This window comes from Hyperolius riggenbachi, chromosome 9, assembly GCF_040937935.1.
Source record: "Hyperolius riggenbachi isolate aHypRig1 chromosome 9, aHypRig1.pri, whole genome shotgun sequence".
NCBI classification, from domain to species: Eukaryota; Metazoa; Chordata; class Amphibia; order Anura; family Hyperoliidae; genus Hyperolius; species Hyperolius riggenbachi.
In genome coordinates, this window is record NC_090654.1 from 31,116,591 (window position 1) to 31,134,696 (window position 18,106).

General features: G+C 44.8%; 1 protein-coding gene across 1 annotated transcript in view; it reads left to right on the forward strand.

Annotated features, from left to right (window-relative positions):
• The window catches only part of C9H1orf43 (chromosome 9 C1orf43 homolog), a 28,187-nt gene extending 10,431 nt beyond the window's left edge, over positions 1-17,756 (forward strand). The window contains exons 6-7 of the mRNA XM_068252360.1: positions 15,464-15,522; positions 15,599-17,756. Coding sequence (XP_068108461.1) covers positions 15,464-15,522; positions 15,599-15,797 — 258 coding nt within the window. The 3' untranslated portion in view covers positions 15,798-17,756. The remainder of the gene's footprint in view (positions 1-15,463; positions 15,523-15,598) is intronic.
• The last annotated feature ends 350 nt before the right edge of the window (positions 17,757-18,106 follow it).

Genomic DNA, 18,106 nt, shown 5'->3' on the forward strand with positions numbered 1-18,106 from the left:
GTTATCCTGCTGGAAGTAGCCATCAGAGGATGGGTACATGGTGGTCATAAAGGGATGGACATGGTCAGAAACAATGCTCAGGTAGCCCGTGGCATTTAAACGATGCCCAATTGGCACTAATGGGCCTAAAGTGTGCCAAGAACACATCCCCCACACCATTACACAACCACCAGCAGCCTGCACAGTGGTAACAAGGCATGATGAATCCATGTTCTCATTCTGTTTACACCAAATTCTGACTCTGTCGAGACTCATCAGACCAGGCAACATTTTTCCAGTCTCCAACTGTCCAATTTCGTGAGCTTGTGCAAATTGTAGCATCTTTTTCCTATTTGTAGTCGAGATGAGTGGTACCCGGTGGAGTCTTCTGCTGTTGTATAAGTTCCTAGAGATGTTGCGCTCCACCCACAGATAATACTTTTCCACCTGAATTTAATACCGGTTCGCCACACCGAAAAGATCAATAGTTAAGTCACAAGAGGTGCAGGCGCTACTGCGGTCTCCCGGGGTGTTGTTGTCACACAGTTCCCTCTCCTCACTTCCTCCGTGAGATATCCAGAAAGTGCACAGCAGCCCTCGGGTCGTTTTTACATAAAGGGAAAAAAGCAAACAACACAGCACATAGGGTAATAACGTCTGGTAATGAGATTTAAAACCTCCACCTGCCCCACATCACACCGGTGTCGCACACTCCAATGCCAATGTATATAGATTGCGCTCACCAGATAATGTGGCTGCTCGGTCACAAACAGCACAAAAGCGCTTGTTGTAAATAGCCACTCGATCATGAGACTCCTTAATCTTGCTTCAAACACCCTGTAGTCCTCCACTCAATGGAACCTCCGGGCATGATGAGAGAAAACACACAATAGTGCAATATCTTTACACTTTCTATGGCACCTCCACCTCACCCTGGTGCAGCACCCTGTGCAGTAACTAAAATGCGCTCACTAGATGCCTTGGCTGCTCAATCACAAACAGCAAAATAAGCCCAGCAGTTTGCAGGTTAAAATCCTGTTCCTCCAACTGTAGCTTCCTTAAAAACTAAACAGAACCTTCCATTGCGCAGTACTACTTTAATATACATAAAAAACTTCCAAGAATTGCACTCACATTTTCCATAAAATTGAAAGGCATATATAGATAAAACTCCAGCGTCCTGGATCAAAACAGCATGCTCTCCTTGGTGTGCCGACCTCTAGCCCCGCCCAACGCGTTTCGTCCGAAGACTCATCAGGAGCTAATGATTGGTCAGCACACTAGAAGTTTAAATATCCTAAAAACCGTTTCTTACCCAATCACGAGCTCTCCGCAGCAACCAGCCCGCCTCGTTGCAGGAACCTCCTCCCCTCTATCTATGGACAGCGTGTACGCAACTGTAAGCCCCACAATGCTCCCCGCGCACTTCCTGGCCAGCGCCGCAAATGGACTACATTACCCATAGTCCATGCGTAAATGCATGCGACATTTCCGCCTCGTCGTCATCCCCTGTGTGAGCATATGAGAAGGATGGGACCGCCTATCCTATCCCGCGCAAGCCAATAGCATTGCTGCCCAGAGCCCGTGCATCCCTCCTCCCCCACCCCCACACAGTAAACATAGTAACCTTGGCAACTCATAACGAGTTACTCAACTCGTATATCCGTGTCATTAGCCACCAATTAAACAAAAGGTATCAATATTACTAACAGCATTGTCATTAAAAAATTGTCCCATCTCAAATAGCATCTGTTAATTAAGCATATTATCTCATATTAGTGCATAAAGTGAATATTAGAAAAACAATAATATATAAAGATATATACCACCACTCTAGTTCCATCACTAATCCAGTCTTCAACTATATCACCCTCCCCTATGTGTAAATCCCCCACTTCTAAACCCCTCCCATCTCTATTTTCCCTCAGTATACCCCCAATATGGGATCTTAATCATCTGCCAGAAAGCAGTTGAGATCTAATTCTACGTTCATTCCCCCAGGTGCCATAGTTTTCATCTCATAAATCCATCTCGTCTCAAACTTTGATATCTCCCTTATCTTGTTACATCCCCGCCATCTCTCAGTTAGTTTTTGTACCCCGCAGAAGAATAACTCCTCCGGGGCCTTCCTATGATGTTCTGCAAAGTGTTTTGAAACGCTATGATTCATGAATCCCTTCCTCACATTTTTGATGTGTTCATTTATTCTCGCCTTCAATTGTCTTTTTGTACGTCCAATATACTGCAACCCACACGTGCACCATATCATATAAACAACATGGGTACTAGCACATGTGATGAACCCTCTTATTTTCTGTGTGCGTCCTGTCACCTTTGACACTACTTCACTGCACCTATGAGCATTGGCAGATCTACATGCTATACACCCTTTGCATGGGAAGAATCCCACTTGCCCACATATATCTTTCCCATCTCTAATCTCAGGCCCCTCAATGTAAGTCTTAACCAATTTTCTCTGTAAATTCTCAGACCTCCTATATATAAATTTCGGAGCTGTAGGGATAGCATTCTTAAGCACAGGGTCACTCATTAATATCCCCCAATTCCGTTCAAAAATATTCTCTAATTTTTTATATTCCGAGTTATAGGCAGTAAAAAAGGCATAGTCATATTTATTTCTATCCGTATTTCTCATCGAATTTTGCAAAAGTGATTGCCTATCGTTCTGTTCAATCAGGTCCCTCTGGCATTCAATTTGTTCTTTATTGAACCCCTTTTCCACAAATCTTTCTAATAGCATTGTACTCTGAGTCTGATAGTCACTAATATTGGAACAGTTCCGCCTTATGCGAGTAAACTGTCCCTTAGGTATGTTCCGAAGCCACAATGGGTGGTGGCAACTATTCCTTGGGATGTACCCATTTCTGTCAGTTTTTTTAAAAAAGGTTTTGGTTCCCAGGTGATCGCCCTCTTTAAACACTACAAGGTCAAGGTAATCTACCTCACTAACATCTTCCTTAGCTGTCAGTCTGATACCAAGATCATTTGTGTTTAACCATTCAAGGTATCCCTTTAACTCACTGTGGTCACCCCCCCAGATTATCAGGAGGTCATCTATATAACGTCTCCATAGTCGCACCTGTTGGCTGCTTACTGACTGCACCACAGATCTCTCCCACCTATCCATGAAGAGGTTTGCTACGCTTGGTGCAAACTTTGCCCCCATCGCGCAGCCAAGTACCTGTAAATAAAAATTCCCCCCATACCAAAAATAATTGTGCGTCAAACAGAACTCCAAAAGTTCCAAAATGAACTCAATCTGGTCGCTGGGTAACTTATCCTGCGTGACCATTGCCTCCCTTACTGCCACAATCGCCTCCTCATGAGGAATAATAGTATACAAAGATGTGACATCAGCTGTCACAAGAATGTCTTCCGATGTAACCCTAACGTCCTGCAATGTTTGAAGCAAATGCTTCGTATCATGCAGTAAATATGGAAGCTGTTTCACAATTGGCTGCAAATAACAGTCCACATATTCCCCCACCCGCTGATTGAGTGACCCTATGCCACTAATGATTGGCCTACCAGGTGGTTGGTTTAGACTTTTATGTATTTTGGGATTTTGGTACATCACTGGGATGCGCGGGGCATCTATCAATAAGTACCTGAACTCTCTATCCTGCAAGATCCCTACCTCCAACCCACTCCTCAGGATCTCCGTTAATTGTCTTTTGTATGCCAATGTGGGGTCTCCCCTTAATTTCTGATATGTCCCCTCATCCCCCAATATATTTGACATCTCGGCTTTGTATTGATCAGTGTGCATTACTACCACTCCCCCTCCCTTGTCTGCAGGGCGTATCAAAACCCCTTTTTTCTCACTGAGCTCCTTGATTGCTTTTAACTCAGATTTATGATGGTGGACCTGCATATCTTCCACTTCATTTAATACTACGTTCTTAAAAACTTCTATTGCGCCCCCTTTTTTGTAATCAGGCGGGTTGAAGGTAGAACGATTCTTTAATTGGGTATGGACATATTTAGGCTGAGTTCCCCCCCTGATTCACTCTCCCACTGGGTCCCTCTTTTGACAGGAAATATTTCTTAATATTCAATTTCCGTATATATTTATTTACATCAATGAACACATCAAATTTGCTCGGGCCCTGCTTGGGGGCATATTTGAGTCCCTTATCAAGTATAGTTAATTCAGCATTAGTGAGGGGTACTCCACTGATATTAAAAATTCCCTGTCCCCTTAGTTCCTTCTTCTTTTGCTTTCTCCCTCCTCTTCTTCCTCTTCTATTCCTCTTTTCCTGGGAATATATCCCCCTCCTGGGTAATTTCTCTCTGGCCATTGTTCCCTCGGTGTTGCCTCCCCTAAAAAATGGTGGTGTATTGTTTCTTCTGTTTCATTTTCAAGGGGTTCAAATCTATTATATGTGGGTAACCCCCCTCCATTTCTAGGTTGACTTAGGTATCCCCTCGGGCTCTGATATCCTCTATTGAACTGTTGGTTTTGTGGTTTACGCCCCCCAAGATCCCTGGGGTATGCACCCCTACCACCTCCCCAGTATTGCGGATTCTCATCCCTTCTAGGGTCAACTCCCCAGTTTGCACCTCTATTATCATCATATTGGGGTTGTATCCGCCCAGATCTCCCATAGGTGGGGTTCACAGGTCTCCCCCCTCTAGGGTGAAACCCCCCAGGTTTCCTAATGGGGCCAGGTGGATTTCTCGGTGGTTCGGCTGGAACCGGCCGAACTGTTTCTTGCTGTCTTTGCACCTCCTGTGTTGGGGGGTTCTTTCTTTTCTGCTGCTCCAACTGCCACTTATAGGCTGTTTTCCCTTTATATTTCTGCCAATCTGACTGAAATTTACTAATTTTAACTTCACTCCCCTCTTTCTCACTTCTTTGTACATTTTTTAATAGAATACTAGAATTGAGCTTAAAGTGCTCTAATTCTTTATATTGATCCATTTTGACTTTAATTTCCTCTATCTCTGTTCCTAGCTTGTGCCACCTATTTTGTTTACGTTTACTGAGTAACCTAAGTAATCTAACCCCACAATCATTAAAGAAGTCCCCCAACTCAGCATCATTCTCATCACTCTCCTCACCATCCATGGGTAGTATATCCCATCTGAAGCGTTTGGGTACTATTCCCTCTTTAATATACTTTCCATAGCTACTCAAATCCCACCATGTATTTGCTTCTTTAGTCATAGCATTTTGTAATTGTTTAAATAAACCATCCATCCCTGGATTGTTAGGGTCAGGTTCCTTAACAAAAATGCTTTCTATATCAATATTCCCTCTATTTCTGATATCAAACATATCCATGATGTATAATGCTAGGTAGGGTATGCAGCAGTCCACCGAATAAAGTAAATGTATAAGTTCCTAGAGATGTTGCGCTCCACCCACAGATAATACTTTTCCACCTGAATTTAATACCGGTTCGCCACACCGAAAAGATCAATAGTTAAGTCACAAGAGGTGCAGGCGCTACTGCGGTCTCCCGGGGTGTTGTTGTCACACAGTTCCCTCTCCTCACTTCCTCCGTGAGATATCCAGAAAGTGCACAGCAGCCCTCGGGTCGTTTTTACATAAAGGGAAAAAAGCAAACAACACAGCACATAGGGTAATAACGTCTGGTAATGAGATTTTAAAACCTCCACCTGCCCCACATCACACCGGTGTCGCACACTCCAATGCCAATGTATATAGATTGCGCTCACCAGATAATGTGGCTGCTCGGTCACAAACAGCACAAAAGCGCTTGTTGTAAATAGCCACTCGATCATGAGACTCCTTAATCTTGCTTCAAACACCCTGTAGTCCTCCACTCAATGGAACCTCCGGGCATGATGAGAGAAAACACACAATAGTGCAATATCTTTACACTTTCTATGGCACCTCCACCTCACCCTGGTGCAGCACCCTGTGCAGTAACTAAAATGCGCTCACCAGATGAGCGCATTTATACATAAAAAACTTCCAAGAATTGCACTCACATTTTCCATAAAATTGAAAGGCATATATAGATAAAACTCCAGCGTCCTGGATCAAAACAGCATGCTCTCCTTGGTGTGCCGACCTCTAGCCCCGCCCAACGCGTTTCGTCCGAAGACTCATCAGGAGCTAATGATTGGTCAGCACACTAGAAGTTTAAATATCCTAAAAACCGTTTCTTACCCAATCACGAGCTCTCCGCAGCAACCAGCCCGCCTCGTTGCAGGAACCTCCTCCCCTCTATCTATGGACAGCGTGTACGCAACTGTAAGCCCCACAATGCTCCCCGCGCACTTCCTGGCCAGCGCCGCAAATGGACTACATTACCCATAGTCCATGCGTAAATGCATGCGACATTTCCGCCTCGTCGTCATCCCCTGTGTGAGCATATGAGAAGGATGGGACCACATTTGCGGCGCTGGCCAGGAAGTGCGCGGGGAGCATTGTGGGGCTTACAGTTGCGTACACGCTGTCCATAGATAGAGGGGAGGAGGTTCCTGCAACGAGGCGGGCTGGTTGCTGCGGAGAGCTCGTGATTGGGTAAGAAACGGTTTTTAGGATATTTAAACTTCTAGTGTGCTGACCAATCATTAGCTCCTGATGAGTCTTCGGACGAAACGCGTTGGGCGGGGCTAGAGGTCGGCACACCAAGGAGAGCATGCTGTTTTGATCCAGGACGCTGGAGTTTTATCTATATATGCCTTTCAATTTTATGGAAAATGTGAGTGCAATTCTTGGAAGTTTTTTATGTATAAATGCGCTCATCTGGTGAGCGCATTTTAGTTACTGCACAGGGTGCTGCACCAGGGTGAGGTGGAGGTGCCATAGAAAGTGTAAAGATATTGCACTATTGTGTGTTTTCTCTCATCATGCCCGGAGGTTCCATTGAGTGGAGGACTACAGGGTGTTTGAAGCAAGATTAAGGAGTCTCATGATCGAGTGGCTATTTACAACAAGCGCTTTTGTGCTGTTTGTGACCGAGCAGCCACATTATCTGGTGAGCGCAATCTATATACATTGGCATTGGAGTGTGCGACACCGGTGTGATGTGGGGCAGGTGGAGGTTTTAAATCTCATTACCAGACGTTATTACCCTATGTGCTGTGTTGATTGCTTTTTTCCCTTTATGTAAAAACGACCCGAGGGCTGCTGTGCACTTTCTGGATATCTCACGGAGGAAGTGAGGAGAGGGAACTGTGTGACAACAACACCCCGGGAGACCGCAGTAGCGCCTGCACCTCTTGTGACTTAACTATTGATCTTTTCGGTGTGGCGAACCGGTATTAAATTCAGGTGGAAAAGTATTATCTGTGGGTGGAGCGCAACATCTCTAGGAACTTATACATTTACTTTATTCGGTGGACTGCTGCATACCCTACCTAGCATTATACATCATGGATATGTTTGATATCAGAAATAGAGGGAATATTGATATAGAAAGCATTTTTGTTAAGGAACCTGACCCTAACAATCCAGGGATGGATGGTTTATTTAAACAATTACAAAATGCTATGACTAAAGAAGCAAATACATGGTGGGATTTGAGTAGCTATGGAAAGTATATTAAAGAGGGAATAGTACCCAAACGCTTCAGATGGGATATACTACCCATGGATGGTGAGGAGAGTGATGAGAATGATGCTGAGTTGGGGGACTTCCTTAATGATTGTGGGGTTAGATTACTTAGGTTACTCAGTAAACGTAAACAAAATAGGTTGCACAAGCTAGGAACAGAGATAGAGGAAATTAAAGTCAAAATGGATCAATATAAAGAATTAGAGCACTTTAAGCTCAATTCTAGTATTCTATTAAAAAATGTACAAAGAAGTGAGAAAGAGGGGAGTGAAGTTAAAATTAGTAAATTTCAGTCAGATTGGCAGAAATATAAAGGGAAAACAGCCTATAAGTGGCAGTTGGAGCAGCAGAAAAGAAAGAACCCCCCAACACAGGAGGTGCAAAGACAGCAAGAAACAGTTCGGCCGGTTCCAGCCGAACCACCGAGAAATCCACCTGGCCCCATTAGGAAACCTGGGGGGTTTCACCCTAGAGGCGGGAGACCTGTGAACCCCACCTATGGGAGATCTGGGCGGATACAACCCCAATATGATGATAATAGAGGTGCAAACTGGGGAGTTGACCCTAGAAGGGATGAGAATCCGCAATACTGGGGAGGTGGTAGGGGTGCATACCCCAGGGATCTTGGGGGGCGTAAGCCACAAAACCAACAGTTCAATAGAGGATATCAGAGCCCGAGGGGATACCTAAGTCAACCTAGAAATGGAGGGGGGTTACCCACATATAATAGATTTGAACCCCTTGAAAATGAAACAGAAGAAACAATACACCACCATTTTTTAGGGGAGGCAACACCGAGGGAACAATGGCCAGAGAGAAATTACCCAGGAGGGGGATATATTCCCAGGAAAAGAGGAATAGAAGAGGAAGAAGAGGAGGGAGAAAGCAAAAGAAGAAGGAACTAAGGGGACAGGGAATTTTTAATATCAGTGGAGTACCCCTCACTAATGCTGAATTAACTATACTTGATAAGGGACTCAAATATGCCCCCAAGCAGGGCCCGAGCAAATTTGATGTGTTCATTGATGTAAATAAATATATACGGAAATTGAATATTAAGAAATATTTCCTGTCAAAAGAGGGACCCAGTGGGAGAGTGAATCAGGGGGGGAACTCAGCCTAAATATGTCCATACCCAATTAAAGAATCGTTCTACCTTCAACCCGCCTGATTACAAAAAAGGGGGCGCAATAGAAGTTTTTAAGAACGTAGTATTAAATGAAGTGGAAGATATGCAGGTCCACCATCATAAATCTGAGTTAAAAGCAATCAAGGAGCTCAGTGAGAAAAAAGGGGTTTTGATACGCCCTGCAGACAAGGGAGGGGGAGTGGTAGTAATGCACACTGATCAATACAAAGCCGAGATGTCAAATATATTGGGGGATGAGGGGACATATCAGAAATTAAGGGGAGACCCCACATTGGCATACAAAAGACAATTAACGGAGATCCTGAGGAGTGGGTTGGAGGTAGGGATCTTGCAGGATAGAGAGTTCAGGTACTTATTGATAGATGCCCCGCGCATCCCAGTGATGTACCAAAATCCCAAAATACATAAAAGTCTAAACCAACCACCTGGTAGGCCAATCATTAGTGGCATAGGGTCACTCAATCAGCGGGTGGGGGAATATGTGGACTGTTATTTGCAGCCAATTGTGAAACAGCTTCCATATTTACTGCATGATACGAAGCATTTGCTTCAAACATTGCAGGACGTTAGGGTTACATCGGAAGACATTCTTGTGACAGCTGATGTCACATCTTTGTATACTATTATTCCTCATGAGGAGGCGATTGTGGCAGTAAGGGAGGCAATGGTCACGCAGGATAAGTTACCCAGCGACCAGATTGAGTTCATTTTGGAACTTTTGGAGTTCTGTTTGACGCACAATTATTTTTGGTATGGGGGGAATTTTTATTTACAGGTACTTGGCTGCGCGATGGGGGCAAAGTTTGCACCAAGCGTAGCAAACCTCTTCATGGATAGGTGGGAGAGATCTGTGGTGCAGTCAGTAAGCAGCCAACAGGTGCGACTATGGAGACGTTATATAGATGACCTCCTGATAATCTGGGGGGGTGACCACAGTGAGTTAAAGGGATACCTTGAATGGTTAAACACAAATGATCTTGGTATCAGACTGACAGCTAAGGAAGATGTTAGTGAGGTAGATTACCTTGACCTTGTAGTGTTTAAAGGGGGCGATCACCTGGGAACCAAAACCTTTTTTAAAAAAACTGACACAAATGGGTACATCCCAAGGAATAGTTGCCACCACCCATTGTGGCTTCGGAACATACCTAAGGGACAGTTTACTCGCATAAGGCGGAACTGTTCCAATATTAGTGACTATCAGACTCAGAGTACAATGCTATTAGAAAGATTTGTGGAAAAGGGGTTCAATAAAGAACAAATTGAACGCCAGAGGGACCTGATTGAACAGAACGATAGGCAATCACTTTTGCAAAATTCGATGAGAAATACGGATAGAAATAAATATGACTATGCCTTTTTTACTGCCTATAACTCGGAATATAAAAAATTAGAGAATATTTTTGAACGGAATTGGGGGATATTAATGAGTGACCCTGTGCTTAAGAATGCTATCCCTACAGCTCCGAAATTTATATATAGGAGGTCTGAGAATTTACAGAGAAAATTGGTTAAGACTTCCATTGAGGGGCCTGAGATTAGAGATGGGAAAGATATATGTGGGCAAGTGGGATTCTTCCCATGCAAAGGGTGTATAGCATGTAGATCTGCCAATGCTCATAGGTGCAGTGAAGTAGTGTCAAAGGTGACAGGACGCACACAGAAAATAAGAGGGTTCATCACATGTGCTAGTACCCATGTTGTTTATATGATATGGTGCACGTGTGGGTTGCAGTATATTGGACGTACAAAAAGACAATTGAAGGCGAGAATAAATGAACACATCAAAAATGTGAGGAAGGGATTCATGAATCATAGCGTTTCAAAACACTTTGCAGAACATCATAGGAAGGCCCCGGAGGAGTTATTCTTCTGCGGGGTACAAAAACTAACTGAGAGATGGCGGGGATGTAACAAGATAAGGGAGATATCAAAGTTTGAGACGAGATGGATTTATGAGATGAAAACTATGGCACCTGGGGGAATGAACGTAGAATTAGATCTCAACTGCTTTCTGGCAGATGATTAAGATCCCATATTGGGGGTATACTGAGGGAAAATAGAGATGGGAGGGGTTTAGAAGTGGGGGATTTACACATAGGGGAGGGTGATATAGTTGAAGACTGGATTAGTGATGGAACTAGAGTGGTGGTATATATCTTTATATATTATTGTTTTTCTAATATTCACTTTATGCACTAATATGAGATAATATGCTTAATTAACAGATGCTATTTGAGATGGGACAATTTTTTAATGACAATGCTGTTAGTAATATTGATACCTTTTGTTTAATTGGTGGCTAATGACACGGATATACGAGTTGAGTAACTCGTTATGAGTTGCCAAGGTTACTATGTTTACTGTGTGGGGGTGGGGGAGGAGGGATGCACGGGCTCTGGGCAGCAATGCTATTGGCTTGCGCGGGATAGGATAGGCGGTCCCATCCTTCTCATATGCTCACACAGGGGATGACGACGAGGCGGAAATGTCGCATGCATTTACGCATGGACTATGGGTAATGTAGTCCATTTGCGGCGCTGGCCAGGAAGTGCGCGGGGAGCATTGTGGGGCTTACAGTTGCGTACACGCTGTCCATAGATAGAGGGGAGGAGGTTCCTGCAACGAGGCGGGCTGGTTGCTGCGGAGAGCTCGTGATTGGGTAAGAAACGGTTTTTAGGATATTTAAACTTCTAGTGTGCTGACCAATCATTAGCTCCTGATGAGTCTTCGGACGAAACGCGTTGGGCGGGGCTAGAGGTCGGCACACCAAGGAGAGCATGCTGTTTTGATCCAGGACGCTGGAGTTTTATCTATATATGCCTTTCAATTTTATGGAAAATGTGAGTGCAATTCTTGGAAGTTTTTTATGTATATTAAAGTAGTACTGCGCAATGGAAGGTTCTGTTTAGTTTTTAAGGAAGCTACAGTTGGAGGAACAGGATTTTAACCTGCAAACTGCTGGGCTTATTTTGCTGTTTGTGATTGAGCAGCCAAGGCATCTGGTGAGCGCATTTTAGTTACTGCACAGGGTGCTGCACCAGGGTGAGGTGGAGGTGCCATAGAAAGTGTAAAGATATTGCACTATTGTGTGTTTTCTCTCATCATGCCCGGAGGTTCCATTGAGTGGAGGACTACAGGGTGTTTGAAGCAAGATTAAGGAGTCTCATGATCGAGTGGCTATTTACAACAAGCGCTTTTGTGCTGTTTGTGACCGAGCAGCCACATTATCTGGTGAGCGCAATCTATATACATTGGCATTGGAGTGTGCGACACCGGTGTGATGTGGGGCAGGTGGAGGTTTTAAAATCTCATTACCAGACGTTATTACCCTATGTGCTGTGTTGTTTGCTTTTTTCCCTTTATGTAAAAACGACCCGAGGGCTGCTGTGCACTTCTGCTGTTGTAGCCCATCGGCCTCAAGGTTGTGCGTGTTGTGGCTTCACAAACGCTTTGCTGCATACCGCGGTTGTAACAAGTGGTTATTTCAGTCAACGTTGCTCTATCAGCTTGAATCAGTCGGCCCATTCTCCTCTGACCTCTAGCATCAACAACGCATTTTCGCCCACAGGACTGCCGCATACTGGATGTTTTTCCCTTTTCACACCATTGTTTGTAAACCCTAGAAATGGTTGTGCGTGAAAATCCCAGTAACTGAGCAGATTGTGAAATACTCAGACTGGCCCGAACGGCACCAACAACCATGCCACGCTCAAAATTGCTTAAAGGAATTATCAGGCAAAAAAAAAAAGAGCTTTACTTACCTGGGGCTACTACCAGCCCTATGTAACCATCCTGTGCCCTCGTAGTCAGTCACTGCTGCTCCAGTCCCCCGCCCCCAGCTAGTTTTGTTTTTGCCGACCTCGGGGTCGGCGGGCCGCATTGCGTAAATTTTTACGCATTCCTGCTAGTGCAGGAACATTAACACATACGTTTTTACGCATTAGTGGTGCAACACGTACATTTTTAACAAAATAAGATGGGGTGGGTGGACTTACCTTCCTAGGACAAACACTGATTCTAAATCATGAAAAGTTTTAATTCTTACTCCAAAAATATGCAACGCGTTTCACGGGTCTCAAGCCCACTTCCTCAGGAAAAAAATACTTTGAAGTGTGTGTATAAAGCCAGAGGCGCTGTGCTTTATACACACACTTCTAAGTTACTCCTGTTGTAGGCTTGTGACCGGTGAAACGCGTTGCATATTTTTGGAGTAAGAATTAAAACTTTTTGATCATATAGAATCGTTGTTTGTCCTGGGGAGGTAAGTCCACCCTTACCCCCCATCTTATTTTGTTTTAAATTTATGATATTTTATCCTGTTGGCGCCTCTGTTACTTTTGTACGACATTATTTATAATGGGAAGGAGCACACTTGTTGCAGTTTCGATTTCGTTTTCCAAGGTTGATGCTCTCTGCAATCGCCTTTTACAAATGCAGTTTTCCTGTGTTCGGTTGAGATTTTCTGAATGAGACAAAATGCCTTTGAATCAGGAACACGTGCGGGGATATGGCAGAAAGATCGCAGGAAAAAACTAATTTTCCACGAGTGGCTGAACTGCTCGCTTGTGAAACCGTTCAGCCTCCCAGCTGTCGGCCGCAAGCGCCTTTCAGCCTCAATTACATCTGCAGGCGAACGGTCAAGGTTGACACAAGGTGACGTTACCCAGTGGCCTAAAACAGTCTAATGTTGTACCAGAGGACAATGACAGATATGCGCAGATATAACCTCCTGTGGGGGCCGCTTGTCCACTGCCCGTGCCCAATGCTAGCAAGCCCCCAATAAGTCAACAGGAGTGAATTCACCTGTTCTGACGACTATATAAGGCTGATGGTCTCCATTCCACTGCCCAGCCTGCTGTCCTGCCTACAGTTCCACCAGTGCCCACAGAGTTCCAGCCTTATATTGTAGGCAGAACAGGAGTGCCTGCTGTAGGTAGTGATGGGCTCACGAGTAGTTACCTACCGATTTTGTGATTCAAATGAGGTTTAATTGCTTCAGCTGTGTGCATGGGAGGGGTTAATTACCCAGAATTCCGTAGGCTTTTATGCATCCCAAACGTCTTGCACGCGGCCTATAGGACACGTTGCAAGACTCAATACCGCGCACTTCCTGCTTCCGGCTTGGAGGATTGAGTTTTGCAACACATCCCATAGGCAAAATAGGCAAGACGTTTGGGATGCATAGAAGTAGACGGCTGAAGCAATTAAGCTGCATTTTAAGGAATACTGTAGGAGGATCGGGGGAAAATTAGTTGAACTTAAACTTACCCGGGGCTTCTAATGGCCCCCCGCAGACCTCCTGAGGCCCCGCCTCCGGTTCACTTCTGGAATTTCAGACTTTAAAGTCTGAAAACCACTGCGCCTGTGTTGCCGTGTCCTCGCTCCCGCTGACGTCACCGGGAGTGTATCGCGCAGGCCCAGTATGGTCTGTGTCTGCACAGTGCGTTCCTGGTGACATCAGCGGGAGCGAGGACACGGCAACGCAGGCGCAGTGGTTTTCAGACTTTAAAGTCTGAAATTCCAGAAGTGAACCGGAGGCGGAGCCCGGAGCATCGGTGAGTGGCTGCGCGGGCAGAGGATGTCTGTGGGGATTATTAGAAGCCTCGGGTAAGTTCAACTCCTTTTCCACCGACCCCCTCTACAGTATTCCTTTAAATCACAAATTCGAGTAGGTAACTACTCATGATCCAATCACTAGCTGTAGGTAGAGCTCCAGGCTGTGGAAGGACATCTGCTGGTGGAACACAGTTCATAAGCCAGACACTCTCTTTAGGTGAGTTGAGAAATTGCAGCCCAGGCCCACACTAGAGCAGGCATGGGCAAACTTGGTCCTCCAGCTGTTAAGGAACTACAAATCCCACAATGCATTTGCCTTTGAGTCATGACTGTGGCTATCAGACTCCTGCAATGCATTGTGGGACTTGTAGTTCCTTAACAGCTGGAGGTCCAATTTGCCCTTGCCTGCACTAGAGCCACCTGCTGCTGGACAGTGAAGCTTCAGCAATATGGCAAGCAGCGCCGACAGCAGGTAAGGTCAAGTATTTCATCGTTCCTAATGGGGTCGTGGAGGATTGGGCAAGCCTCTGGATGCCGAGGCTGCCCTCTAATGTGGTGTTTAACTTTTTTTATTGCCTTCAGGTTTTCTTTAAAGCAGCAGGGTCAGCCATACTATCCCTGGATAAAAAACACATATATAAGTAGATAAATACTTGTTCTACTTGCATAACACATGTATTGTACTGTCCACTTTTTATTTAATTGAATTGTATATCGTAAATAAAGAGAAAACTGTTTAAGGCATTTTCCATCTTTACTGCCCCTGAGTGAAGCCAACCCTGATGTGAATTCCTCCCAGAAACTGCACTGTCATATCAAACTTGCTTTGTAAACACATGTGAGCACAAGATAGATCATATTTCAGCAGCTTCTGCACAGGGGTGAGGTGTATTTCCCTTCTCAGCCTCGTGTCACACTGAACTGCCCTCAGCCAATCAGTGAGGAGCAGGAATGTGGGAGGAGAGATAACAAGCTTCCTTCTCCCTGCCAATGTACCAAATAGATCTAGGATGACTGAGATAAGATTCATTACAGCTGAAACATTTATGATTATATGGGAATGCAGGGTCAGGTTGTAGACTGCATAATAAACACAGAGCTGTGGGTAAATGGAATTTGATTTTATGGCTGACAATCCCGCTTTAAACAGCCATGCTAAGCGACTCTTGAATACTATCTAAGAAATATTGATATTGATTGTTACCTTTTGTTTTGTGCAGGTGTTTGGAAAGGGCGAGTATGACAAGTTCATGGAGGCTCTGAGCGAATTATCAGCTTTGTAAGAGTTGTCCCTGTCTTAGATGTTTTCACGGTGCTGATTTCTGGTGCTGATTCCTTTCCCTTCTCTCCTTTAGCGTGAAATCCAGAGAGGAGGGAAGCCAGCGGCATAAACAGTCTGCCGCCAAAGACCTGACGGCTTCACCGGAGACCTCCAGCTCCCCCACCATCCAGGTGACCTACCTGCCCTCCAGCCAGAAGAGCAAGAGGCCGAAGCACTTCCTGGAGCTGAAGAACTTCAAGGACAATTATAACACTTTGGAGAGCACCTTGTAACCTGATTGGATTTGGTGGATCCGCATTGGTACAGGTTGCTGCGGCGCAAGGTGCCTACTGGTGCCTTACTCTGTTGTGTGAGGAAGGAAGGGGCCAAAACATGACTGCGCAGGTGGAAGAGGAGAGAGAGGAGTGCTGTCTGCTGCAAGGACTCCATCCCAGGGAGAATGTTATGGGTTAATAGAAGCCCAACTATGGTAAAAACTATTCCAGTGATCTTCTGTGTACTGAATAAACACCAGCTGGCTTCCTGTTTCAGTTGCAGGATTCCCTACTGTAGGTAGTTCCTCTGCCTCTCCCGAAATTATATGATTTACCTACGGTAGTTTGGTCTCTGCCCCTCCCACGGTGATGACATATTTCTCCTGTAGTTTTGTCTCTGCCCCGCCTACAATGGTGGCATTTCCGTGCAGCAAGTTGTCTCCTCCCCGCCTACAATGGTGAGATTTCTCTGCAGTAGTTTGCCTCTGCTCCTCCCACAATGGTGAGATTTCTCTGCAGTAGTTTGCCTCTGCTCCTCCCACAATGGTGAGATTTCTCTGCAGTAGTTTGCCTCTGCCCCTCCCACAATGGTGAGATTTCTCTGCAGTAGTTTGCCTCTGCTCCTCCCACAATGGTGAGATTTCTCTGCAGTAGTTTGCCTCTGCCCCTCCCACAATGGTGAGATTTCTCTGCAGTAGTTTGCCTCTGCTCCTCCCACAATGGTGAGATTTCTCTGCAGTAGTTTGCCTCTGCCCCTCCCACAATGGTGAGATTTCTCTGCAGTAGTTTGCCTCTGCTCCTCCCACAATGGTGAGATTTCTCTGCAGTAGTTTGCCTCTGCCCCTCCCACAATGGTGAGATTTCTCTGCAGTAGTTTGCCTCTGCTCCTCCCACAATGGTGAGATTTCTCTGCAGTAGTTTGCCTCTGCCCCTCCCACAATGGTGAGATTTTTCTGCAGTAGTTTGCCTCTGCCACTCCCACAATGGTGAGATTTCTCTGCAGTAGTTTGCCTCTGCCCCTCCCACAATGGCGAGATTTCTCTGCAGTAGTTTGCCTCTGCCCCTCCCACAATGGTGAGATTTCTCTGCAGTAGTTTGCCTCTGCCCCTCCCACAATGGTGAGATTTCCACCATTGCCAGCTAGGAATTCAACCAAACAGACATCACCCAAAACCGAATTATCAATTTTGAATGGAGCAGACCTTTTAATATCGCTGATAAAATGTTCCTCTTGGGACACATTGGCTGAGAATCTCCTCCTTTTTTATTAGGCTAGTTTTTAGAGTAAAAGCCAGCAAGTTCCTTGGCTGATGACCTTGAGCACTATTGGCTGTTACCTCCTGATTACTTCCAGACAGCTGGTAGATAAAAAACAATGGGATGATTCCTCTGACCTTGCCAGCCTTTAACGCGAACCTGAACTCAGAACTTCCTCTTTGCTCTAAAGATAAGCAACAGCATAGTAACTTTTAAAGAAAAACATTTCTTCATTACAGCTGATATAAATCTACAGGGTGTCTACTTCCTGCTTTCATGGAAGAGGACATATTGTTAACTTCTTGTGTTTACAAATTAGCTGCTCTGCCAAGGCAGTCAGTTGTCACAGCTCAAAGATCAAATTACAGTTGTAATTAGTCACAGATGAGGGGAAATTAGAGAAGCTAGACTCTCTAAATACATACAGGGTGCATTTCTCTGTTTTCCTTCTGTCCTGTGCAAGAGTTCAGGTCCACTTTAATCTCACAGCTAACTGACGTGAAAAGAGGACCTGCAGGGATTGTATCTCTCGTAGTAATTCCTCATTCCATCACAATCTGCGCCTTCCACAAGACTGTTTCCTCCTTCTGTATCTTTTGTACATAAAATGATGTATAGATGCGCTCTGCCTTTTTTCTTTTTCTTTAACATGCGTTTGGGTTTTAATCTATTTTGTATTTTACATGTACAGTATTAAAAAAAAGTCATGCACAGCGATAACTTGTTTGAGTACTTTGCAATGAAAATAGATACCGGTGTATATATGTAAAATTGTTACTGTTTCAGCATACAATGGCCTCAATTCACTAAGCTTATCTCCTGTCTTTAATAACTCTTCTAGAGTTGTTACCATGGTGATGAGGCAAGTCGTATTCAGGAAACATTTAACTTAGGCAAACCTAAAGTTAACTCTTCTGTCTTTAAAGAGAACCCGAGGTGTGTTTAAAGAATGTTATCTGCATACAGAGGCTGGATCTGCCTATACAGCCTAGCCTCTGTTGCTATCCCAAACCCCCCTAAGGTCCCCCTGCACTCTGCAATCCCTCATAAATCACAGCCGTGCTTGGAGA